This window comes from Callorhinus ursinus, unplaced genomic scaffold (assembly GCF_003265705.2).
Source record: "Callorhinus ursinus isolate GAN/ISIS: 27379988/994484 unplaced genomic scaffold, GSC_fseal_2.0 scaffold11, whole genome shotgun sequence".
NCBI classification, from domain to species: domain Eukaryota; kingdom Metazoa; phylum Chordata; class Mammalia; order Carnivora; family Otariidae; genus Callorhinus; species Callorhinus ursinus.
Genome location: NW_027397073.1, coordinates 37,065,310 through 37,092,674, shown reverse-complemented (window position 1 = coordinate 37,092,674; position 27,365 = coordinate 37,065,310). Strand labels below are relative to the sequence as shown.

The 27,365-nt window shown below is 39.4% G+C and overlaps 1 protein-coding gene across 4 annotated transcripts in view; it reads left to right on the top strand.

Annotated features, from left to right (window-relative positions):
* The window catches only part of MAPRE2 (microtubule associated protein RP/EB family member 2), a 159,409-nt gene that overhangs the window by 101,548 nt on the left and 30,496 nt on the right, over window positions 1–27,365 (top strand). For all 4 annotated transcript variants that reach the window (XM_025886361.2, XM_073898350.1, XM_073898351.1 and 1 more), the window contains 2 exons: window positions 19,958–20,103; window positions 22,953–23,166. In XM_025886361.2, the coding sequence (XP_025742146.2) occupies window positions 19,958–20,103; window positions 22,953–23,166 (360 nt within the window). The remainder of the gene's footprint in view (window positions 1–19,957; window positions 20,104–22,952; window positions 23,167–27,365) is intronic.

Below are 27,365 nucleotides of genomic sequence, written 5' to 3'. Positions count from 1 at the left end.
CTTCATTCTTCCCCTTCTGCTATCTTTTTTTTTTTTCTTAACATATATTGCATTATTTGTTTCAGAGGTACAGATCTGTGATTCAACAGTCTTGCACACTTCACAGCACTCATCATAGCACATACCCTCCCCAATGTCTATCACCCAGCCACCCCATCCTTCCCACCACCCCCCACACTCCAGCAACCCTCAGTTTGTTTCCTCAGATTAAGAATTCCTCCTTTCAGTGAGGTCATATGATACATGCCTTTCTCTGATTGACTTACTGCACTCAGCATAACACCCTCCAGTTCCATCCACGTCATTGGAAATGGCAAGATCTCATTCCTTTTGATGGCTGCATAATATTCCATTGTATATATATATATATATACCACATCTTCTTTATCCATTCCTCTGTCGATGGACATCTTGGCTCTTTCCACAGTTTGGCTGTTGTGGACATTGCTGCTATAAACATCGGGGTGCACGTACCCCTTCAGATCCCTACATTTGTATCTTTGGGGTAAATACCCAGTAGTGCAATTGCTGCATCGTAGGGTAGCTCTATTTTCAACTTTTTGAGGAACCTCCATACCGTTTTCCAGAGTGGTTGCACCAGCTTGCATTCCCACCAACAGTGTAGGAGGGTTCCCCTTCCTCCGCATCCCCACCAACATCTATCGTTTCTTGACTTGTTAATTTTAGCCATTCTGACTGGTGTGAGGTGGTATCTCATGGAGGTTTTGATTTGGATTTCCCTGATGCCGAGCGATGTCGAGCACTTTTTCGTGTGTCTGTTGGCCATTTGGATGTCTTCTTTGGAAAAATGTCCGTTCATGTCTTCTGCCCATTTCTTGATTGGATTATTTGTTCTTTGGGTGTTGAGTTTGATAAGTCCTTTATAGATTTTGGATACTAGCCCTTTATCTGATATGTCATTTGCAAATATTTTCTCCCATTCTATCGGTTGTCTTTTGGTTTTGTGGACTGTTTCTTTTGCTGTGCAAAAGCTTTTTATCTTGATGAAATCCCAATAGTTCATTTTTGCCCTTGCTTCCCTTGCCTTTGGTGATGTTTCTAGGAAGAAGTTGCTGTGGCTGACCTCAAACAGGTTGCTGCCTGTGTTCTCCTTTAGGATTTTGATGGACTCCTGTCTCACATTTAGGTCTTCCAACCATTTGGAGTCTATTTTTGTGTGTGGTCTAAGGCGGTGGTTCAGTTTCATTCTTCTGCATGTGGCTGTCCAATTTTCCCAACACCATTTGTTGAAGAGACTGTCTTTTTTCCATTGAACATTCCTTCCTGCTTTGTCAAAGATTAGTTGACCATAGAGTTGAGGATCCATTTCTGGGCTCTCTAATCTGTTCCATTGATCTATGTGTCTGTTTTTGTGCCAGGACCATACTGTCTTGACGATTACAGCTTTGTAATAGAGCTGGAAGTCCGGAATTGTGATGCCACCAGCTTTGCTTTTCTTTTTCAACATTCCTCTGGCAATTCGGGGTCTTTCCTGGTTCCATACAAATTTTAGGATTATTTGTTCCATTTCTTGGAAAAAAGTTGATGGTATTTTGATAGTGATTGATTTGAATGTGTAGATTGCTCTAGGTAGCATTGACATCTTCACAATGTTTGTTCTTCCAATCCATGAGCCTGGAACGTTTTTCCATTTCTTTGTGTCTTCCTCAATTTCTTTCATGAGTATTTTGTAGTTTTCTGAGTACAGATTCTTTGCCTCTTTGGTTGGATTTATTCCTAGGTATCTTATGGTTTTGGGTGTAATTGTAAATGGGATCGACTCCTTAATTTCTCTTTCTTCTGTCTTGTTGGTGTATAGAAATGCCACTGATTTCTGTGCATTGATTTTATATCCTGCCACTTGACTGAATTCCTGTATGAGTTCTAGCAGTTTTGGGGCGGAGTCTTTTGGGTTTTCCACATAAAGTATCATATCATCTGCAAACAGTGAGAGTTTGACTTCTTCTTTGCCGATTGGGATGCCTTTTATTTCTTTTTGTTGTCTGATTGCTGTGGCTAGGACTTCTAATACTATGTTGAATAGCAGTGGTGATGGTGGACATCCCTGCCGCGTTTCTGACCTTAGGGGGAAAGCTCTCAGTTTTTCCCCATTGAGAATGATACTCGCTGTAGGTTTTTCATAGATGGCTTTTATGATATTGAGGTATGTACCCTCTATCCCTATACTCTGAAGAGTTTTGATCAAGAAAGGATGCTGTACTTTGTCAAATGCTTTTTCTGCATCTATTGAGAGATCATATGGTTCTCGTTCTTTCTTTTGTTAATGTATTGTATCACGTTGATTGATTTGCGGATGTTGAACCAACCATGCAGCCCGGGGATAAATCCCACTTGGTCGTGGTGAATAATCCTTTTAATGTACTGTTGGATCCTATTGACTAGTATTTTGGTGAGAATTTTTGCATCCATGTTCATCAAGGATATTGGTCTGTAATTCTTTTTGATGGGGTCTTTGGTTTTGGGATCAAGGTAATGGTGGCTTCATAAGACGAGTTTGGAAGTTTTCCTTCCATTTCTATTTTTGGAACAGTTTCAGAAGAATAGGTATTAATTCTTCTTTAAATGTTTGGTAGAATTCCCCTGGGAAGCCATCTGGCCCTGGGCTTTTGTTGGGAGATTTTTGATGACTGCTTCAATTTCCTTAGTGGTTATAGGTCTGTTCAGGTTTTCTGTTTCTTCCTGGTTCAGTTTTGGTAGTTGATACATCTCTAGGAATGCATCCATTTCTTCCAGGTTATCTAATTTGCTGGCATAGAGTTGCTCATAATATGTTCTTATAATTGTATTTCTTTGGTGTTGGTTGTGATCTCTCCTCTTTCATTCATGATTTTGTTGATTTGGGTCCTTTCTCTTTTCTTTTTGATAAGTCTGGCCAGGGGTTTATCAATCTTGTTAATTCTTTCAAAGAACCAGCTCCTAGTTTCGTTGATCTGTTCTACTGTTCTTTTGGTTTCTATTTCATTGATTTCTGCTCTGATCTTTATTATTTCTCTTCTCCTGCTGGGTTTAGGCTTTATTTGCTGTTTTTTCTCCAGCTCCTTTAGGTGTAGGATTAGGTTGTGTATTTGACACCTTGTTTCTTAAGAAAGTCTTGTATTGCTATATACTTTCCTCTTAGGACTGCCTGTGCTGTATCCCAAAGATTTTGAACTGTTGTGTTTTCATTTTCATTGGTTTCCATGAATTTTTTAAATTCTTCTTTAATTTCCTGGTTGACCCATTCATTCTTTAGTAGGATGCTCTTTAGCCTCCATGTATTTGAGTTCTTTCCAACTTTCCTCTAGTGATTGAGTTCTAGTTTCAAAGCATTGTGGTCCGAAAATATGCAGGGAATGATCCCAATCTTTTGGTACCAGTTGGGACCTGATTTGTGACCTAGGATGTGATCTATTCTGGAGAATGTTCCATGGGCACTAGAGAAGAAAGTGTATTCTGTTGCTCTGGGATGGAATGTTCTGAATATGTCTGTGAAGTCCATTTGGTCCAGTGTGTCATTTAAAGTCTTTATTTCCTTGTTGATCTTTTGCTTAGATGATCTGTCCATGTCAGTGAGGGGGGTGTTAAAGTCCCCCACTATAATTGTATTATTGTCAATGTGTTTCTTTTGTTATTAATTGCCTTATATAATTGGCTGCTCCCATGTTAGGGGCATAGATATTTACAATTGTTAGATCTTGTTGGATAGACCCTTTTAAGTAGGATATAGTGTCCTTCCTCATCTCTTATTACAGTCTTTGGTTTAAAATCTAATTTGTCTGATATAAGGATTGCCACCCCAGCTTTCTTTTGGTGTCCATTAGCATGGTAAATGGTTTTCCACCCCCTCACTTTCAATCTGGGGGTGTCTTTGGGTCTAAAATGAGTCTCTTGCTGACAGCATATTGATGGGTCTTGTTTTTTCATCCAATCTGATAGCCTGTGTCTTTTGATTGGGGCATTTAGCCCATTTACATTCAGGGTAACTATTGAAAGATATGAATTTAGTACCATTGTATTGCCTGTAGGTGACTGTTACTGTATATTGTCTGTGTTCCTTTCTGGTCCGTGTTGCTTTTAGGCTCTCTCTTTGCTTAGAGGACCCCTTTCAAAATTTCCTGTAGGGCTCGTTTCGTGTTTGCAGATTCCTTTAGTTTTTCTTTGTCCTGGAAGCTTTTTATCTCTCCTTCTATTTTTAATGACAGCATAGCTGGATATAGTATTTTGGCTGCATATTTTTCTCGTTTAGTGCTCTGAATATATCATGCCAGTCCTTTCTGGGCTGCCAGGTCTCTGTGGATAGATCTGTTGCCAGTCTAATGTTTCTACCATTGTAGGTTACATATCTCTTCTCCCGAGCTGCTTTCAGGATTTTCTCTTTGTCTCTGAGACTCGTAAGTTTTACTATTAGATGTCAGGGTTTTGACCTATTTTTATTGATTTTCAGAGGGGTTCTCTGTGCCTCCTGGATTTTGATGCCTGTTTCCTTCCCCAAATTAGGGAAGTTCTCTGCTATAATTTGATCCAGTATACCTTCTGCCCCTCTCTTCTTTTCTGGGATCCAAGTTATTCTAATGCTTTGTCTTACGATATTGCTTATCCCTCAAATTCTGCCCTCGTGATCCAGTCGTTGTTTATCTCTCTTTTTCTCGGCTTCTTTATTTTCCATCATTTGGTTTTCTATATCACTGATTCTCTCTTCTGCCTCATTTATCCTAGCAGTTAGCGCCCCCATTTTTTATTGCACCTCATTAATAGCCTTTTTGTTTTCATCTTGGTTAGATTTTAGTTCTTTTATTTCTCCAGAAAGGGTTTCTCTAATAACTTCCATGCTTTTTTCAAGCCCAGCTAGTATCTTTAAAATCATGATTCTGAACTCTAGGTCCGACATCGTACTAATGTCCGTATTGAGTAGGTCCCTGGCAGTCGGTACTACCTCTTGTTCTTTTTGTTGAGGTGATTTTTTCCGTCTTGTCATTTTGTCCAGAGGAGAATAGATGAATGAGGGAACAAAATGCTAACAGGTTAACAACGTCCCCAGAAAATATACTCTAAACAAATCAGAAAAGATCTGAAACCGGGGGAAAAGAAAGGGAAAGAAAGAAAAAAAAAGAACAAAACAAAAAAAAAACAGAATATGATCAAATATGATCAGGCTGGCCTAGATCAGTGCCACACACTAGATTTTGGGTGTATTTTGGTCTGTTAGAAGAAAGTGCCTCCCAAAATTTTAAAGAAAGAAAAACTTATATATGTACAAAAATAAGGGTTGATACAATGAAGGGATGGAATATGACAGTAAAGATGAAAATTATAAAAAATTTTATAGAAGGTATTGATAAGTTGTTTGAAAAAAGAAGAGGATTTTTTAAAAAGAAAAAACAGGGAGAGAATGTGATCAGGCAGGAGACTAGAACAAAGCCATACACTAGAGATTTAGGGTGTATTTTGATCTGTTAGAAGAAACTATCTCAAAATTTTAAAGAGAGAACAACATATATATATATAAATATATATATAAATATATATGCCAAAAATAAGGGTAACTACTATGAAGGGATAGAATATGACTCTAAAAATGAAAAATAAAAATGTTTTTTTAAAAAAGGGATTGAGAAGATGTTGGTTGAGAAAGGGAAAAACAATTCAAAAAGAAATAGAAAAAGAAAATTAAAAAAATTAACTTTGAAAGACTAAAGAATCATGTTAAAAATCCATGGATTCTGTGTGCAGTGTTCCCCTAGCGCTGGAGTTCTGCCGTTCTCATTGATCGGTAAGCTTGGGCTTGTCTGGCTGTTCCTGCTGATCTTCTGGGGCAGGGGCCTGTTGCCCTGGTTCCGAAATGTCTTTGCGGAGGCAGAATTGCCCTGCCCTTGCGGGGTCAGGGTTAAGTAATCTGCTCGGGTTTGCTCTCAGGAGCTTTTGTTCCCTGCAAGCTTTCCGTGCAGTCTTGGAGGAGGAGAGTGAAAAATGGCGGCCTCCCATTCTCCACCCTGGGGGAGCCAAGAACTCGGGGCTCCGCTCCTCAGTGCGCCCCCAGAGAAAAGCAGTCAGTCACTCCCGTCTCCCCGGTCTCCGGCCGCACTCCGCACTCACCCGGCCTGTGACCGAGCGTTTCTATGTCTGGCACCCGACCCCGTGTGGAGTCTCCAAACCCAGCAGATCCCTGCGGTGCGCTCCTGCTCCGCTCCTCCCAGGGGAGGAAGGGGAGTCTTCCCGGATCTGCCGCTTGTTGGGTCCCCGCTGGAGGAGCTGTGGCCCGACTGTGCCGCGGATCACGATTTATGGCAACCCCGAGCTGAGAGCCCACTCCTCGGCTCCGTCTCTGCAGCCAGCTTCCCCGCTCTGATCCCTGGGAGCTCTGCTGCACTCAGGCACCCCCGGTCTTTCTGTGCCCCCAAGGGTCCTGAGACCACACTGTCCCACGAGGGTTCCACCCCCCACTTAGCCACTGGGGCAACGTCCCTCAGCGGATACGACTTCTAAAAGTTCCGATTTTGTGCTCCGCTGCTCTATGGTTTGCCAGAAGCAGCAGATGGAGGCCCCCTCCCCCGCCATCTATCCTCCCAAGTATCGCCTCGGATTCACTTCTCCGCACATCCTACCTTCCAGAAAGTGGTCACTTTTCTGTTCAGAGAGTTATTGCTATTCCTTTTTTCGATCTCCTGTTGAGTTCGTAGGTGTTCAGAATGGTTTGATCCCTATCCAGCTGAATTCCTGAGACCAGACGAAATCCAGGTCTCCTACTCCTCTACCATCTTGCTCCGCCAGGCTTTAGGTCTCTTGCCATTAATCTCATTTTCCCTTAAAATAGATATGTCCTAAAAATTGGAGCTTAAAAAATGGTGTACTTTAGGGGCACCTGGGTGGCTCAGTTGGTTAAGCTTCCGACTCATGATTTCAGTTCACGTAATGATCTCAGGATCATGGGATCAAGTCTCCACATTGGGTTCTGCGCTCAGCAGGGAGTCTGCTTGAGATTCTCTCCCTCTGCCCCCCCCACTCACGTGCTCACATTCTCTGTCTCTCAAAAGAAAAAATCTTTTTAAAAAATGGCATACTTTGGCATTTTTCTGTAAAGACACTTGTGCGCAGAAATAAGCATCGGCTCTCCACTACCTACCAAATTAAGTTGCTTCTCTTCTTGTCTTTTAAAGTTTTGAGCAGTTGCTGCAACCAGTCTTTCCAGTATCTATCCCCATGACCCACTGCCCTTACCCTACATTTGCCCTAAATCATCTTTCATCAAATGTCCTAATTCCCTCTTTGCTTGGAATGCCTTCTTAGCAGGCCATCTCCAATGCCACCTTCCTCCTTTTCTTCCAGACATGAGCTTTCCCTCTTTTCAGTGTTCAGAGTTCTACAAAGTCTTAAGGTCATTGAGTGGTTAAAACCTCAACATTAGATGTTATTAAGCTCCTTGAGGAGCAGAAATGACCATGCAAGTTGAACTTAATCTGAGAATATTGATTACTCTTTCTTGGCTTTTTCTCGGGCAATGTTTTGAACTAATGCCTTTAGATTTACGTGTCTCTGCTGTATCCTTGAGCACTTCTAGTTTTGTGTGTTTGCAGGTTTTCCTATTTCTCTGATCTCTCAAAACTAAGTTACTTCTCTAAGTAAAATCCAAGTCCTCAGTAAGTATTGTTGGTTTATTGGCTTTTCATTGATTAATAAAGGGACATCCCTGTATGTCACCTACAGACAGGCATTTCTTTAGCATAACCAAAAAATTAGAAACGAAATCCATTTTTTTTAGGATCTGGCCACCTCCTGTTTTTCGTAATTAAAATCTGCCCTTTTTATCTAGTCATGTAATTTCAACACTTTAAAAAAAATTGTCCATCAAAGTAGAGTAGGTAACACAAAACAGTGTGAAAACACCAAGTGCACATGTAGAGAGACTTTGTCCCCTGAGGTCACAGCTTTATAGAAGTTTGTTTTGATGACCCTAATAAGAAAACTGACCCTTTCAGAATGGGCTTCATAGGTACCTCTCTAACTTGTTTCATTTGTAAGAAAGGCATTTTGTGCTTCCTTTTCTCCTCTGTCTGGAATGCCAAATTCTAACTTTGGTTCTATTCCGGGAGTCCAGCCGTTGAGTCATCTTGCTGCCAGTTTCAGTAGCAGACTCTCTGGAAGCCAGTGACCTTTTGTCCTGTACACCATGCCTGCCTGTGCTCCAGGTGCTTCTGCTTCCTTCATTCCTGATGCCAGTGCAGAAGCCACATCTCTCTGTACGAAGCTGGATGGGTTAGACAGCTTGTTGTAGTAAAATTTGAGCCTATTACCCTAAAGGAAATCACTGGTGTTAGAAGCTAGAAGTGAAACCAGGCTGCCAGCACTGGTTTGTCAATTAGCAGATGAAAAGAAGTTTGTTTGTTTGTTTTAAGATTTATTTATTTTAGAGAGCAAGCGCACACATGGGCGTGTGCGAGATGGGGAGAGCAAAGGCGGGGGAGAGGAAGAGAATCTTCAGACTCCACGCCGAGCACAGAGCCCATCGCTGGGCTCGAACTCACAACCCTGAGATCATGACCTGAGCCGAAATCAGGAGTCGGATGCTTAACAGACTGAGCCACCCAGGGGACCCTAAAAAGAAGTATTTCAGACCAACAAGATAATTCTTCACCTCCCACTTCTTTTAATTGGCTGAATCTTTTTCCGTACCAATAGGCATGTTTGAGGTTTTGTATTTTTTCCTAAAAGCATTAAAATAAAAGATGACAAGTTATAGGGTAATTGCCATTTAGTTGAAAAAAAAATAACTAGAAATAGTCCAGTTATATTTCAGTGTCTTCTTGTTTTCAACTGAGAGTTAGTTTCTACAAAAATTTTCACAAATATCACTTGTAAGATATAAGCTCTCTTCTGTGTATTGTAGATTTCTGTCCATTATAATCTCTAATTATTGCTCTAAAATTTACCTTTTGTCTAAAAATACTGATGCCTAAATCTTAAGGGTTATTTCATATGTAGATTTTTGCTACACTGACATTCCTTTTTGAAAAATATTCTTTATTCCATAATTTTTTGGAAGCACTTTTAAATCAACTCAGTACACTAATCTTAATATCTGATCAGTTTTTTCTTAATGATATATCTCATTTTTAACACTGCTCTGCAATTTTCTTAGGAAAAATCCAATTTGTAGTTAAGATTACCTTTTTAAAAGTATTCATGCTTTATGGGGTGCCTGAGGGCCTCGGTTAAGCGTTTCACTCTTGATTTCGGCTCAGGTCATGAGATGGAGCCCTCTGTCAGGCTCTGTGCTCAGCGGAAGTCTGCTTGAGACTCTCTCTCCCTCTCCCTCTGCCCCTCCCCTGCTCACACGCACTCTCTGTCTTTCTAAAATAAATCTTTAATAAAAATAAAAATGAAAAGTATTCTTGCTTCTTAAAGGCAGGTTATAAGCACAGAATGTTAGTGCCTTTACCTGCAATTTGCTGCAGCCTTACAAAATTTTAGCTTTTTATTTTTTTATTGAAATTCTACAATATTAGTTTCAGGCATACAACATAGTTATATACATTTATGAAATGCTCACCATGGTAAGTATAGTTCATCTGTTGCCATGCAAATATTACTGATATTTCTTGTGCTGCACTTGTCATTTCTATTACTTATTTCATAATTGGAAGTTGTAAGATGCTTCAAAAGGTTCTGTATCCTCTGAATTAGTAAAAGCCTGAGTGTACATATCAGATGAGACCCGAAACCACATAGTTTGGCAAGGCCTTGTAATATATCCACTGATGCTCTTAAAAATCCGTCTGCCTGAACAGTGAATGCTGGTACATTTCTTTCTCTGTAAAGGAAGAGATGAAAATGTCCTTTGACAGCTTACTCTGTATGTGGAGATGGGAAAGGATTGGGTGTTTTTCAGCATGCTGCACAATTCATATAAGCCTGCTCTGTCTACGTCTGCGGGGGTTGAAATCTTCCTGCTGGTTATTACTCCTTGTCCTCTTTATGAAATCAGTTTGAAAGTTACTTGTCTTTGGGACTTGTTTAAAATATGAATAAGAAGTTTGACATAACTCCAAACAGTGGGAAGGAGCAGGAAGCTCAGTTGAGAACCGTGGGAATTCCAGGACACAAGCTCAGTCAAAGCTAGATTTCTGCACTCTGGATCTTTATTTTTGTGGGTGTGACTCGGGGCAGGTGAAAGAGACAGTGTCCTAAGTTCACTCTAACGACGTTGAATAATACCGTGGTAACCGAAGCAATCAAGCTGCTGTTTGTGCCAGGAATATGGGAGATGCCTATAAAAACAAAAACAGAGCTACTACTAACTTCATCGTATTTTTGTTGGACTAGGAAGATGCAGCTGAACTTGATTTTGAATTCCTTTAAGATGTTAATGTTTCAAAGCATTATTTCACAGTTGCCATTAAGCTCTTCAAGCCTTGCGTTTGTGTAGGTAGGGAGATTTCTGCTGATGTCCTGGAAATCTGTGACCCTGTATTCTGCAGCCTCACTTCCCTTGTTAAGAAGCCCTGATTTCCCAGAGGGGAATAGAATACTGCCTTCAACTGGAGGAGAGAGCTTTAGTTACAGACATGGTTCTGCAGTCATACCAGATCAAGGAATGACAGGGCCAAATGCAAAAATAGAGTTGGAATGATCCTGATTATTGTGTAAAAACAATATTCCAGTAGGAAGGACCTTTATTAATTCAAATGTTGAAGGGGACAGAACACAGAGTTCTGTTGCTGAGTGTGTAAATGTCACGAGCTCAAGGAGGAATGCATGGAAGGGCTGTAATCCAGAAGGGGCGTGTGTGCCCCCGGGAGTAGTACTCCAGACACAGCTGTGTCCCTAGTGTCTCTTCCAGCAACTACAAGAGATGGTGACGGTTAGAAGTAAGCGCACTGGCCAAAGTCCCAGTCATATGAGAATGAAGCATTATTGTCTCCTGATTAGCAGAAATATCAAGTATCCCTTAAAAGAGAAGTTGGTGGCAGAGAATTAGAGAATCATCTAATTTTAGAGCTTAGAGATGTATCCAAACCTGACGTTTTGCAGACAGGAATACTGCTGGCTTAGAAAAGTATGATGACCTGTCACAGTCCGTTCGGGATGATTAAGGCTTAGATCCAAGGACCAAAAGTTCAGTTCTCTGTCCTCCTCTGCCCACTTCCTGGTCCTGTTTGATACTAGCTTGAGAGAAGAAGCTTTGTCACAAATCATTTACCTGTAAAGAAAGATATAATTGTGTGGATGTGTCCGGCAAATTACGGTTGTCATTCTTCATCAATACCACCTAAGATGGTAGAAAGTTGTAATTGAATCCAGTGATACAGACATTTCTGTATAATAGTTCCTTGGCCTGTGGGAACATCAGATGGGCAATTTGAGTAGCTCTTTGTGGCAAAACCCAATATAGCTTAATGTCTTCTCCACAGATGATGTCACATTTCTGGGAAAGTGCTAGGAGATTTTGGATTCTGACAACAATAATATATATGTATTATATTTTTATATATACATTACATAAATATGTAAAACTAAATTCTTACACATGTATATATACTGAAATTTGAAATCATGACACAGGAACAGATGAATGAACTATCTCCCCAGCCCAGGATTGTCCTATGAAGAGGAAATATATAGGTGGTTCTCCATCCCAACCTCAGTCTGAAAGGTTCATATGTTCTCTTGCAGTTTATTTTGTGACTTCTTACGAAATTATAATCTAGATTTCTAAACTTTGAATTTTCAGTTGTAATTTCCTAGAAGCAGCATATGAACATATGAGCATATTTAGGAAATTGAAGTTCAGGTCAGAGTATAAATTCCACTTCTGTTATTTTTATTAGCTGGCTGACTTTCTGAACTTTGTTCCCAAATCTGTAAAATAGGGTGGTGGTGATGAAAGTATCCTGGTGAGGTTCCGAATGTTAAAAATAGACATGAAAGCTTTAACAGATTTTACATAAACGTGGGTATTTTCATTTCTCACTTCTTGGCATAATCTATAAATTAATATTTCCTTTTTTGTTATCTGGACATTTCCCTTTAAAAATGTCAGTTTATCCTGATATTAATGTAATGTCAAATCCTGGAATCTGGTAGAAATGAGATTGTCTTCTCATGCTTTTCAGGATTCCATTGACTAAAATCCTATATCCTTGAATCTTTTGAGTATGAGAATTCATTTTTTAATTCTGCCTTCATACAGTGCAGTGCCTCACCTAGTTATTTTGGATCCTGTCCCCAAACTTTTTAGCTCCATTAGGTCACATCTGACGTATAACAACTGCAGCCATTCTTATGGCTGTAGGTACAGGCATAGCATGGCACTCTACAAAGGATATTTTCCTTTTTTCTATTTCCTGATCATTTTCAAAACTTGTTGACCTTCATGACTGCAGAATACCTTGAGTTCATGGGTTCAGAGTGTGGCCCGTCATAATCTTAATAAGCACAACATCCTACAATTTGGATTGCTGTTACCAGAGTGTATTATATTTAGCCTTTTGAGGCTTATCTTTCACCTTTCTGCAAACTTAGTTTCCAGGGTGGTTCTTAGTAGATTGCTTGTTAATTTTTACCCTGTCAATTCTTAAAATATATAACAACTCTTCCTGTACTCTTATTTGGGACTTTGGTAACATTAGAATTTTACTATCAACCAACCCTTGTTGGGACTCAGCTGCTACAACCTGTAAACCTTGATTTGTTGACCAGATATTAAAGGACACCCCATCCCACGTACTGTATTAAAGGCTTCTAGGAAGCTAGACAGATGAAGTGTAAACGCTCTTAAAATTTACATTGCAGTGAGGGGAAGAGAAACCACAGACCAATATAAGAATTAATAAAATAGACCTAAAACAGGATGACATGATGGAGAGTCATTTCAGATAAAGTCAAATGGTACCAGAGCATAGAGAAATTGACACTGCAGGAGAGACTAAGGGTAGTTGGAGCCATGACTTCAGTGAGAAGGTGAGAGGAGATACGATGTAGAGCACAGCTGGGGGGTTCACCTTTGATAGATACTGGAATACAACAGCCTTATTCAGGTTATGCCGTGGTTATAGTTTCCTGCCCCAACAGGAACTCTTGATCATGTTCTTAGTAGCAACAATTAACTTTAAAGTATTCTTTTCATGATGTCTCTTGGGCACTAGAGATTTGGGGAACTGGAAGTTGAAAATACCCAGACAGACATACCCAGGGGCAGTCACAGCATAGTTCCCAAAGTCAATAAGCCATTTCTTTAAAATTTTCAGGGGTTCCTTTGACTCTAGAAAATATGACCTGTGATAGAATACCCTAAATGATCATATAATGTACCATTTAATGGAGATGCTAATATGATCTACTCTTTCTACATTGCCTATTGGATAAAAACGACTCTGCTTGTTTGCTCATATGGTTCTGAAAGTATAGAGGTGGGAAAAGCTGACGGTATACAGAGAGTAAACTGTGCCATTGGCAATCTAATAAAAAAAATTTTTTTTTAACTTCAGTGCACAAGTTTTTAGACCCTCAAAAATAGGAAAATATTCCCAACATATTTTTTAAACTTAAAAGAGTCATAAACAGGACAGAAGCACACAAAGTTGCAGACAGTCTCATGAGTATAGGTGCAAAAATCATAAACCATCTGTGAATCTAAACCAGTACTGTAATAAAAACTTAGTAAACATCCTCACGTGGGACTTAAACCAGGAATGCAAAGGTGATTCAACTTGAGGAAATCTAGAATGTGATTGATCAGTTAATAGATCAAAGGAGAAAACATTTTTATTGTCTTCATGGTTGCTGAAAAGGCAGGTATCGGGATCCTTTCCTGATACAGCTGTTGGTAAAACTCAGAAAAAATATTTCCACAGTATCAGAAATTAGTGGCCAATAACAGACTTAAAGGAAGAACAGGAGATAGTCTCACTAAAGAAAAAAAGTATATATATAAGCATATATACACACATAAAAATATATTACAAAAAAGTATTTTATGTATTATTTGTCTCTAGGAAACTGAAGAGAAACAACTGTGAATTTATTAGAACTCATGAGTTAGAAAATGAATGTTTAAAAACCAAATAGCCTAGATAAAATGGATAAACACCTAGAAAGACGTAACTACTGAAACTTAAAATAGAAATTCTTAATAGACCTATAAATAGGAGATAGAATTAGTAATTTTTAAAGAATCCCAGAAAGAAAAGCCAGAGCCCAGATGACTTCAATTGTGAATTCTATCAAGTGTCTAAAAAAAAAACTAACACCAATCCTTCACAAATCCTTTCAAAACATGAGAGGAAGAAACACTTTCCAACTTATTCTGTGAGGGCCAGTATCAACCCAAACCAAAGATACAAGAAAATTACAGACCAGTATCTCTTATGAATAGCACAGTTTCTCAACAGAGTACTAGCAAAATGAATCTGGCAACATATAAAGAGGATTATGTGCCATGATCAAATGAGATTAATGCAAGGTTGGATCAAATGGGATTAAAGAAACCAATGTAAAACATCATTTAATAGAATAAAGGACAAAAGCCATGTGATAATCTTAACAGATGCTGAAAAAGCATTTGACAAAATTCAATACCCTTTTATTTTAAAAAATGCTAAAGGAAGGGAACTTCCTCAATCTGATAATGCTATCTATGAGAAACTTGGAACTAACATTATACTTAGTGGTGAAGGGCTGGATACTTCCCCCACTAAGACCAGACAGGGATGTTCACTGTCAGCACTTTTTTCAGCATTGTACTAAAGGTTCAAGCCATGGCAATGGGGCAAGAAGAATAAGTATTCAATTTAGAAAGAAGTAGAATTTTCCCTGTTTATCTGTCATGATCTTGTACGTGAAAAAAAATCCTAAGCACCAATAAGAAACAATTATAACTGAAAAATGAGTTAAGCAAGGTTGCAGGGTATACAAGATCAATACCCAAAACTCAGTTGTATTTCTGTATATTTACAATGAACAATCCAAATACAGAATTAAGAATACAAGTCCATTTACAATGGCATTTAAAAAAATAAAAATTTAAAAGTGGAAGGCTTTATATACTGAAAACTAGAAAACATAATTGAAAGAAATTAAGTAGAAAGACATCCCATGTTCATGGATTGGAAGACTATTGTTAAGATGGCAGTATTTTCTAAATCTCTAGATTCAGTCCAATCCCTATCAAAATCTTAGCTGCCTTTTTACAGAAATTGTTGAACTGACCCTAAAACTAATATGGAAATGTAAGGAAACCAGAATACCAGTTTGGAAAGGAAAAGCAAAGTTGGAGGACTTCTGCTTTTGATTTCAAAACTGACTACAAAGCTACGGTAATCAAGACTGTTACTGCATAAGGATAGGTATATAAGTAGAATTGAGAGCCCAAAAATAGACCCATACATTGAGAGTTAATTGATGTTCAACAAGAGTGCTAAGACAATTGAATGGAAAGTAATAGTCTTTTCAACAAATGGTGCCAGGACAACTGGATAGTTACGTGCAAAATTACGAAATTAGACCCGCCATTACACCTATATATATAAGAAATAATTCAAAATGGATTACTGACCTAAATGTATGAACTAAAACTATACAACTTTTAGAAGAAAATGTAGGTGTAAATCATTATGATCTTGGATTAGGCAGGGGTTTGTTAGAAATGACAAAAGCCCAAATGACAAAAAAAGAAAAATTGTGCTTCATCAAAAGTAAAAATGTGTATTGCACGCGCCTGGGCGCCTCAGTCAGTTAGGCATCCAGCTCTTGATTTCAGCTTGGGTCTTGATCTCAGGGCTGTGGGATTGAGTCCCATGTAGGGCTCCGTGCTCAGTGAAGAGTCTGCTTGGGATTCTCTCTCTTCCTGTCCTTCTACCCCACTTGCACACACTCTCTCTCTAATAAATAAAATTAAAAAAAAAAACACGTGCTTCAAAAGATGCTATCAAGAAGGTAAAAAGACAATCCACAGAACAGGAGGAAGTATTTGCAAATTAGATACCTGATAAGAGATTTGTCCCTAAAATGTAGAAAAGACTTTCACCAATTAAAGGAAAAATAACTCACTTTAAAAATGGGCAAAGCATTTGCGTAAACATTTCTCCAAAGATCTATAAATGGCCAAAAAACATATGAAAAAGATGTTTAACGTTCTTAGTCTTTAGGGAAATCAAATCAAAATTCACACCAACTAGGATGACTAGAATCAAAAAGACAATTATGATTGGTGAAGATGTGGAGAAACTGGAACCCTCATACATTTCTGGTGGGAATGTAAAATAGAAAACAGTTTGGCAGTTCCTCAAATGTTAAACATAGAGGTGTACCATATCCCGAGAGAACTGAAAGCTTAAGTCCACACAAAATCTTGTACACGAGAGTTCATAGTAGCATTGCTCATAATAGCCCAAAAGTGAAAACCCAAACTTTCATTAGCTGATGAGTAAATCAACAAAATGTGGTATATGCACACAATAGAATATTATTAAGCCATAGAAAGGAATATAAAGTTCTGATACACACCACAACATGGATGAACCTTGAAAAGATTTTTGCTAAGTTAAACCAGACACAAAGGACACATAATTTATGATTCATTTATATGAAATGTCCAGAATAGGCAGATCCATAAAAAACAGAAACTAGATTAGCAGTTGGTTACCAGGATCAGGGGGAGGGGGTGGGGAGAGAGTGGCTGCTAAGAGGTATGAAGTTTATTTTGGTGATAATGAAAACCTTCTGAAATTAGATAGTAGTGATGGATGCATGATTCTGTGAATACCTTCAATGCCACAGAATTGTATACAATTGACCCTTGAACAACACGGGTTTGAACTGCACGTTTCCATTTATATATGGATTTTTTAAAGATAAGTACAGTACAGTGTCATAAATGTAGTTTCTCTAGTGATTTTCTTAACATTTTCTCTAGCTTGCTTTATTGTAAGAAAACAGTATTTGGATAGAATACATATAAACATACAAAACATGTTGACTTTTACTGGTAGGCTTTCGGTAAGGCTTCTAGTCAGCTGTAGGCTATTAGTAGTTTAGTTTTTTGGAAGTTAAAAGTTACATGCAGATTTTCAACTGTGTGGGAGGGTCAGCACCCCTAGCACCCAGCTATTCAAGGGTCAACTGTACTTCAAAAAGTTGAACTTTGATATGTGAGTTATATCTCAATAGAGCTGTTATTTAGTAAATTACTAATTTTTTAAAGAAACTCTATTTTCTATATGCCATGAATGACATATAAAAATAGAAAGGAAAGAATGCATGATAAAATTTAAGACAATTAAATTTTGAGGAAGAAGGGAAATTATTCTACAGTTAATATATATTAGAGTATTTGATTAAGAGTATGAACTTAACTACTGGAACAGACCAAAATAAATTTAAGTCTAGAAAGAGACCTAAATGCATGTATTAGGAAAGCAATATATAGTAAAGCTAATGCTTTTCCTCAGTGGGAAAAATACAGATTATTCATGAAATGATGACATTCAGCACCTAGCTGACTTTAACAGTTGGCATTTGCCGATGAAAATAGCAAAAAATAATCCTGGCAAGCTTAAGCAGAGACACATTTACAGGAAGAATATTTGGTAGCTCAGTCAATAGGAAATCAAGCCAGAAGCTGGGAACAGAGCCTCCCTTGTGCCACTGGCCTAGGATGCCACTGTGTTGTTGTCACAGGACTCTAGATCCCACCAGTGCCACCATGACTAAATTCTAATAGTCCCTGTGTATTTCTGTCACTATTAAGACTGAGATCCAGGCAGAGCCCAGAACACAGGCCTGCATCTTTACTGCTGGGGATGGGGAAAAGGATGTCTGCTCACCATCAGTGCTGTGCTTGGGAGGCAAGGCACTGTAGCATCAACCCAGACAGGAAGTTGCCCAAATGTTGGTGAGCCAAAAATGACAGATTCCCACTAACATTTGGAGTAACTAAAATTAGAGCCATCCTTTATGTCATGGACCAAAATAAATTCTACATGAATTCAGAATGTAAATGTGAATCGAGACCATAAAATACTTGAAGAAAATATATGTGAATATTTATCTAATCTTGGTTTGGGAAAGTTGCTTAGCCTGATATAAAAATCAGACACCCATTAAAAATGTCAGTAGAGACCATCAGTGACCCAGAAGGGAATCAATCTGTTAGATTTAAAAGAGAGAGAGAGAGAATGGTATATACGAGAACATTAACAGTGGTTCTCTTTAGGTGAACTAGAAATGGCTTTTCCTTTTTTCCTCCCTATTTCAAGTTTGCTTTTCTTTCCAAAAGCTGTTACTACTTTCTAAATTTGGGAAGTGAGTGAATTGGTTGGTTAGTTTGTAAGAATACATAGGTATCTGGATCTTTATACGTACATTTTATGCTAAACATTACAGAAGTAAGAATAACTCTTCAAAAAGTGGGTAACGAGACAGTTGTTTAGACAGCCCCATCTCTTGTAAAAATACTATTCAAATGGCTCTTGGAATTTGCTCCATGTGAGGGCACTTCAAAAGGAAGACCTGAATAATTGAATTATGTCTTTAAGAATGCCCCCCCCCCCCGATCATGATGTTTCTCTTATCTCCTCCAGTGTTTTTTGTCTTATTTTGTTTTTAAGAGAGCCCATCTGCTTGAGTAGGAATATACTGGTTTGTGCTCAGGGTATTGGTGTCTAAGGGGAAACCTCACAGATGCAAAGATTCTGGAGGTGATATTTACTGTGGTCTATAGTTCATTACTTTATACTCTTACCTACGAACCATGAGCTGCCTCACCATTTCCTGTTAAGGCAGCCCTTAGATCCCTGGCACCGTGTTTGATCTTGGATTCCTATCTCAGTAAAGGATGCTCAGTATCTATGGCCTAAGAGATGAGTTGGCTTCTTCCGATGTAAAAGTGAATCTCCCAAATGGAATAAAGAGCTTTTCACAGAAACCTTGATATCAGAGGATGAGGGGAGCCTTTCATGTCCCAGAAAGGCCATCATTGGCACATTATAGAAACAGACCAAGAGATCTGGAGAAGGAAAGAGAACACAGAAATGGCATCTTGTTCTCATTCTTGCTGCTCAATTGCTTTTCCTCCTTGTAAAAGAAAAATAATCATTCTGGCTTTGAATATCTTTTCTAAATGCCTGTAGCCTTAACTATTAAGAAGATATGAATCAGTAAACATGATCTCGCTGGGATTTTCTAGTGGAAATTGTCATGATGTAAGAGTTCTTCATAAAAAACATATATATAAAAGACTTACTAATCCTTTTTTCTAGAACCATTTCCTCGGGGTCTCATTGAACATTTCTGTTATTTTTATTCCTCAGTCATAAACAGCATGACTCTCAACTTCTGTAAGTTTCAGAGTCTCCATGTCTTCATCCTTCATGTTAATATAGGACCCCATTGCTCTAACCTGGAATTAAATTGGTATACAACTGTTTTTGGCGTTAGATGGTTTAGGTATCCAATTTCACCTAAGTCATTTTGCAAGGTGGATATAAAACAGCTTGGGCATATTTGTATTTTCATACGTATTTTTTTGAGCTACACATTTCATGAGAAGTTTTGCGGTTTTCTTGTGTTTAAACTTTGTTTTTCTCTTACATCTATATATTTTGATGATTTGGAGCAGGTAGCATCTAGATGGAAGGAAAAAATGTTTCTTTTTTTCTGATCAAAGCTAAGAGTTATTCTTACCCTGATTTCCTTGGTGTTAATGTATTTCTGTTCACTATTCATGGAATGTGGGGATGCTCTGGAGAACACAGCGTCAGTACCGCAGTGACTAGGAATGGGGAGAGCGGCCGGAGCTGCCCAGAGGCCTGGTCCCTTCCCCTCAGGCACCCAGCCTGAGTGAATGAGGGAGGTGTAGGCACTTTGAGAGGAGCACACAGCTGAGGGCTTCCTCCCTGCCTCACAGTCCTCAGTCACACCTGGCTACAGTCAGACTTAACTCAGCATTTTTCTCCTCTCTTTCCAGGAGCTGCCTATTGCCAGTTCATGGATATGCTCTTTCCAGGCTGCATTAGTTTGAAGAAAGTAAAATTTCAAGCAAAGTTGGAGCATGAGTATATTCACAATTTTAAACTTCTGCAAGCATCATTTAAGCGAATGAATGTTGATAAGGTAGGAAACTGACTTACACATCCGTAAAATGCAGGGCCTTTCCTTAAAATTGTTTTTGTGCCAAAATGCAAAAAATCCAAAGACGTATCAATGGTATATATCTTGATATTGTCAAAGTAGTTTGGGGTCTGTGCCTAGCATAAAGTATCAACCCTCACTTCCATATTTGTAGGAGGCTTTCATTTAAGGAATCTCTCAACTGACAGCTAAAGGACTATCGCTAAAGTCCACTCAGTCTCTGCACACTTCCTATTATGCAAATACATATATAATCCATAGTCATTATCTAGGACATATTTCTTAGAGGGAATAGCTTTGGGAAGAAAGGAATTTTGAATAAGGGGAAAGAGAAAAAAACGGGAAAAACCGAAAACTTTTCTTGGCATCAATAGTAGCAGTAACTAGGCCATGGAAATGAAAAACGTAAATACTGTTACAAGAGACAGGTTAAAGGAAAAGAGAAAAGTTTGCTAAACTGTACATATTTTTAAAGTAATATCTTCCTAAATCAAAGCATTCTTACCAAATATTAACATCTTCTTGTTTTCTCAGAATTTTTATTTCAAGAAACCTACCTCTAACAGCTCAACATTTTAGAGTCTTTTCAACTTTGTCCTTTGCTGTGGTTAATTTCCAATTAGCTCCTTCCATATGCATTGGAAACCAGAGCTACATAGGTTCTCCTTACTAATTAACAGTATTATTTCTCTATACATTTTTGTATCCTTTCTCTATACATGCTTCTAGATCAAAAAGTAAAACACACCCACTCATAGGTTTATTTCTCTATACATGCTTCTAGATCAAAAAGAAAAACACTCATAAGTAGCTATGTAACAAATTAGGGAGCTCTATATTTCTGTGGAAGCATATACAGAGAGAGTGGATGAGCCATTCTTAAGAATGTTGAATATAAAATTCTGGTGCAGGAAGATTGGCCTTCATCACCATTGTTGGCCTCTCTGCTTAATATGCTCTGATTTCACCCAAGTGTTCTTGGAGAGGCAATGGTCCCTGTGCATGCTTGGCAGAGCGTAACACAGGTGGGAAGTGTCTGTGTGCAGATTTGCTTGCCACCCCAGATTTTGAACTTATGCCCCAGAACTTCCATTTTGATAGGGAGTGTGAAATTAAGTCAACAGAAGTAAGTGCCTACTTGGAACAGTTAAAGTAGTACCATCATCTAAAACTGGTTCTAAATGTTAACATTTGGCAGAAAACAAAATCTAGTACCATGTTAATTAAAGGGCCTTATTCCCTAAGAAGGCACTTAAAAATCAGTATCTGCATTAACAAAAGTTATAAATCAGAAAACATGAAAATATTTGGCACAATAAAAAGTCAACTATTAAGTGCATGTGTGGAAGGAATTCTTCGGTGTGGGCAGACTTCACTGAGTCTGGGAGGAGAGCGAGATCCGCATCCAAGTCTCCCTGACTGGAAGAGTCTTCACAAAAAATGTGGTCCCCTCCCAAAGTTTGTTTCTCTTTATTTTGCTCCATACTTGAGTTCTTTTCAGTTTTAGCTTCATCAAAAACATTTTTGAAAAATCCACTGCTAATGATTTTGTTTAATGGCTGGCCTAAAATGCTTCAGTTGTTTTTTCGTTCAAGTGGTTGTTGATACTTAAGGTCTTTCTCTGTTTTTAAGTGGTCTTGATGATCCATTTTAGGATATCAGTGGTATCCAGCTCCTGAGGTGGCAAAGCCTTGCTGAAAATTTAATTTATATGGCTTCCGTTCATGTTATTACACAGTGAAGCTGAGTGCTTTGAATTTGTGTCTGAATTGTGTACCAGTGATCAGATCACTCCCCAGCTTTGTAGCTCTCATGGCTTACATTCAGCTAGCATTCCCACTCAAAAATGAGGAAGCCAGAACCTGGTAATGGCACAACTTGCATAACTAAGTCCTTTTTTTTTTTTTTCCATTTTCCTCTAAAAATAACTGCCCACTGAAATAAAGGTAATCAGTCACCCCACATTTCTTCCTGTCATGATTCTGAAAGTTCCTCTAAAGGGAACATCTATTGGCTGTCTAGGTTGCCATAGAAAGAGTTGCTCCATGAAAAGCCGAGCTCTCTCTCAGAAGTTGAGGTGAATATAGTGCAGAATGCCTTCAGGGACTCCCCTAAGCAGCCCCCATTTCTGTCCCTCTCCTCTCCCATGGCACGTTAGTGGTGCTCCTGTGTAGCTGATCTCATGACCCTGAGATCAGGACCGGAGTCAAAATCAAGAGTCGGCCGCCTAACTGACTGAGCCCCCCACCCCACCCCCCGGGCACCCTGCAGGCCGTTGTTCTTAATGCTTGTCTCTCTCTAGTGTGTAAATACAAAACAACAACAACAAACAGGAAAGTTTCTTTTGCTTCATACAAACCATTAGATAAGTGTACGTTTGCATCGATCTGAGTCTCATTCACACTGTCTGATAGCTAAATCCTTACAGGAGTTCAGTCCACCACCACTGGAGCAAGGTTAGAAAGAAAGAGGGAAAATCCATCAATCTTGAAAGAGCACCACATCCCAGGCCCATTTTTGCAAGGAGATGCTTGAGTAGTTAAATCCATTATGAAGAGGATCAGCCCCTCTTGACAGCTAAGGGTATTTCTTGTTTCATCTCATTTGTTCAGAAGTATGAAATAATTCAGAAGAACCACCTACAGCATTTTAGTTTAACTTTTCTTTAATATGATGGGGGGAAAAAGGTGACTTTTAAAACATAGCTGGCCAAGAAGCTGTGGGGCGACCAGTAGTCCGTAATCGTGGACGCATAGGAAATAGTTACAGGGAACCCTTTGGTTGTGTTAAGTACACACAGGGTCATGACTCATGGTGATTTTATATTGCAGGTGATCCCAGTGGAGAAGCTGGTGAAAGGGCGTTTCCAGGACAACCTGGATTTCATTCAGTGGTTTAAGAAATTCTATGATGCTAACTACGATGGGAAGGAGTATGACCCTGTGGAAGCACGGCAAGGGCAAGATGCAATTCCTCCCCCCGACCCTGGCGAACAGATCTTCAACCTGCCGAAAAAGTCTCACCACGCAAACTCCCCCACCGCAGGTATCAGAACAGTGAAAGCCGACAGTTGCTTTTCGTCGGGGCAATGGCTCCGGTTGATCTGTGCTCTCCTGTGTTGGGTTGATTCTTCCCAACAGCCAGTTTCTCTGTGCCTCTGGATGATTTTTATTGTGTCTATTTGATCATCTTATCTTCCCAGCGTGCCTTATCTGTAAATAAGCCTAATGATCATGATTTAAACTACTAAAAAGGCAGAGTTACTCACTTTTTATCATTCAAGCTGTGTGTTAAGATCATACTCCAGGGATCAATTTCATTTTCTTGGTATGTTTTTCTGAAAAATACTAAGTCTGTTTAGATTTCAACTGAAATATTTTTACTGCTTAATTGCTGGCGGTACAAATCAGGGTATGAGCCAATTTATGCTTTTAAATATGAATAATCTATAATCTTTCAAAAGAAAGTTAGGAAATATGCATCCTATCTCCTATATGGTCAGTGCCAATTTTTATGTGATAATATTCAGCAAGACCTCATTTTATCCAGCTTGGTCCAAAAGTGAAGTCATTGGGGATGAATACCTAGGACTTCGAATTCTTTTAAACTGTTATGGATCAAACCTTTCAAAGATATAAACATCCTTCCATAAAAAAATAGACTTTATCAAGCAAGAGGGTGTTCTTGTACAATTGTGGTCATTATTACACAAGTTGGGGTACTGGACAGTTGAATGATGAAATGCTCAGAAACTCTTGTTCCATCGTAAAAACCAGTGCTCATGCTTGTTAAATCAGTCACATTAATTTGGTAAATAATACAAATTTCTTATTTATGCCCCACCTCCAATGAGAATGGATAAGAGGTGGCTAGAAGAATACTAATACTGAACAACACAGGCATGTTGTAGAGGCTAGAGGGGTCCATCTGTGGGGCTTCCAGATATCCATGTCATTGAGGCTGGAAGTGAGCCCTCAGTGGGAAGGGGAGAGACTGGCTTGAAGAACTCTAACACTGAGTGTTTGGGCAGAAAAGGAAGGGTTTGCACAAGAGCAGGGAAGATGCCAGAAAGATGGAAGGAAATGAGGGAACGACATGTCAGGGAATCAGAAGGTAGGGAACGGAATGGCCAACTGAGACATTTCTCAGTCTGTGGAGGAGTCAAGTAAAACGAGGACTGGAAGAGCCCATTGGATTTCTCAACTTTAGGGTCATTCAGTGGAATGATGGGACCCAGAGTGGGTGGCGGAATGGGAGGAAGGAGATGAAGATAGCATAAAAATCCAGCTTTGAAGCCATGGATTGAATGAGTTTGTATAAAATAAACTAAGCTAAGCACAGGTCTCTGGAAATACGAACATTTAAGGAGCAAGAGGGAAAAGAGGAAGCTGAGAAAAAAGACATGAACATCGGGGGGAAAAACTCCAAAAACTCAGCATCAGAGAATGAACAGTAGGAAATCTCTAGAAAGAGGGATCACCAGCAGTGCCGAATATTAATTGTGGAGAGATCAAATAGAATGAAGCCCAAAAAGAGGCCAAAGATACCGGGTTCCCAGGAGGTGAGGAATAATTCTTGAGAGAACTGGTCTGTTAAGATGCTGAGTGCATAAACCTAGATTTCAGAGACTGGACGAGGGCATGACCTCACAAGTGGTAAAGTCGTGCAGTAAGAGCACATTCCACCTTCACCAAACTCATTAGGGAAAAAGTTGAGGAAAAACGTTGAGTTGGGGGGGAAAGCTGACAGCCTCAAGAAGTGAGATTGGAAGGAGATGGTGTTGTCCTTGATCTGTTTTCACCTGCTTTTAGGACAAGGCACAGTGGGCAAGTTTGTCAGATGAGAGAAAGGTCCGTGGAGAAGAAATAGTTGATGGTTGGAAAAAGGAGGGGAAATTTGTGGAGCAGGGCCCTTAAGCTGGAGGGAGAAAATGAGGTCAAGGGTGTTGATACAAACTTCGAGAGGAAGGGGAATTTTATTTTTCTTTTTATTTTTATTCTTATTTTAACAAATGCTAGAGAGAGGTTGGGTAGAAAGCCACAAGGAGTTTTGGGGAACAGAAATCTACAGCAGTTCAAATTGCCCTTCAAGTTTGGTCAGAAACGTCGGTCAGTGCAGTAGATGGGGGTCCAGAAGGGGAGTGGTGTGTTTTGTCCAGCGTGCGGGCCTTGGTGAGCAGACGGAGGAGGGGGGGACATGGGCGGGAGGGGAGACTCAGGGCACCTGGCATTTCTCATCTTAGGGTCTTTTTCTTTTTTTTTTAATTTTTTTATTGTTATGTTAATCACCATACATTACATCATTAGTTCCTGATGTAGTGTTCCATGATTCATTGTTTGTGCATAACACCCAGTGCTCCACGCAGAATGTGCCCTCTTTAATACCCATCACCAGGCTAACCCATCCCCCCACCCCCCTCCCCTCTAGAACCCTCAGTTTGTTTTTCAGAGTCCATCGTCTCTCATGGTTCCTCTCCCCCTCCGACTTACTCCCCTTCATCCTTCCCCTCCTGCTATCTTCTTTTTTCTTAGGGTCTTTTTCTAGAGCTCTTAATGATGTACAGATTCATCTTAAAACTCAGCTGCCACTTTTTTCCCCCCCCAAGTTTGTTTTAGTAGTGAAATCGCCCAGGCCTCAGAAGTTTGTTTTCCTTCCACAATCACAGCGTGTCCTTGGACCGGCACCACCGCTCCCGCTCCCGCTCCCCCAAGACCACCGCTCGGGGCGCTGCCTTGGCCTTGCTTTCTAGCAGTTCCCCCATTGGTCTGTCACGGACGTCACCGAGAAACACGTGCTATTTTGAGAGAATGTCCATGAACCTGGAACAGAAATATTGCCTCCAGAGCTTAACCTCTCAGGTGACACAGCTCAGGAAATACATTGAAGTCAACAAGTAACAAATAGGGTTTTTCATGTTCCAAAAGGTAGTAGTTCTTAAGGCTCGTGTTCCTAATACCTTGACCATGTGCACCACATTGGTCTTAATCAGGGAGAAAGGATTATTTTCAAAAGTCAGGCCAGTCATACCCTTTTTAATGAAATAGGTTCTGTCTCTTGGACATTGTGGGATGGAAAAACTATACTGTGGAAAAAATTGTAGCAGGATATACATCACGTATAGAACACTGTTTTAAAAGTTATAGGTTTGAAAGGCTCCTATAAATACAGTAAGACCTCATTTTTCTTGAGGTCATGTATCCGGCTCTTGGGAATACAGCCAAGAAAATGTAAACCAAAATGTCTTCCAAGAGTCAGAATAGGTGTTGTAAAATCTGTAATATAAAATGTATAACAAACATGGGGATGTGGTGTCTCAGCACATAACTTATTAGGGCAAGGAGTACACTGAAAGCAATAGAAAGTATAAGCATCAGTCAGGGAAGAGCCAGAAAACTTCAGAAAGCTTGCTAAACAGCCCAGCAGCCTGAATGCTTTATCATAGAATCAGATAGCTCCATGCCTCTCCATATCCTTCAGGATCAGTGGGACACCAGCATGTGTACTAACTGATAACACTCAGAGTTCCCTTCTAATTCTTAAGATTCTGTTTATAATCATCTCCCCCATGAACGACTTACAGTCTCTAAAGTGAAACCCCATTCAGGGCCATCTTCTTTATATACACGTCCGATTTTGTCCACCCAAGATGGAAGGCAACATGCTTGATTCTGAGGTGTGAGGGTCAGCTCTCTGGGAATTCTCAGATCTAGATCACAGTTAACGGACAGTGATGCCGTGTCAGTAACATTCAGTAATTTCTGTCCCGCCTCTAAGCCTTGTCATTTCTCAACCATCTGCATTAGTGGAAATAAACATTGGCTGGTATAATCGAAAGCAGGAGATCATCTTTATTTTTTCGTTTCACTTTGGGATACTTGATGGATTTTGCAGTGGATCTTTCTCCGCAAATATTTCCTTAGGCTAATATTAAAAGCAACTTGCATGTCTTGACTATAATACATTAAGAGCAGTAAGGAGAAGCTCCAAAGCATCTTGTGGTAAAAGGCCCATGTTAGAGTGGAAATATGATCATGGAATGGATCCTCCACATGTTGATAATTAAGTACGGTCTAAATTGACAAAAAGAAAAGTTTTTTCATCATACAGACTACTTCTGTAGCCATGCTGCATGGGTTGTTTGCTTTTGTATGAAATAGATGCACTCCACACGGTGCATTCTGCTGTTGTGAGAACATGCTAGGTTTTTCTGCCATTTCAGTAGAGACACAAAATACCCTTCTGCA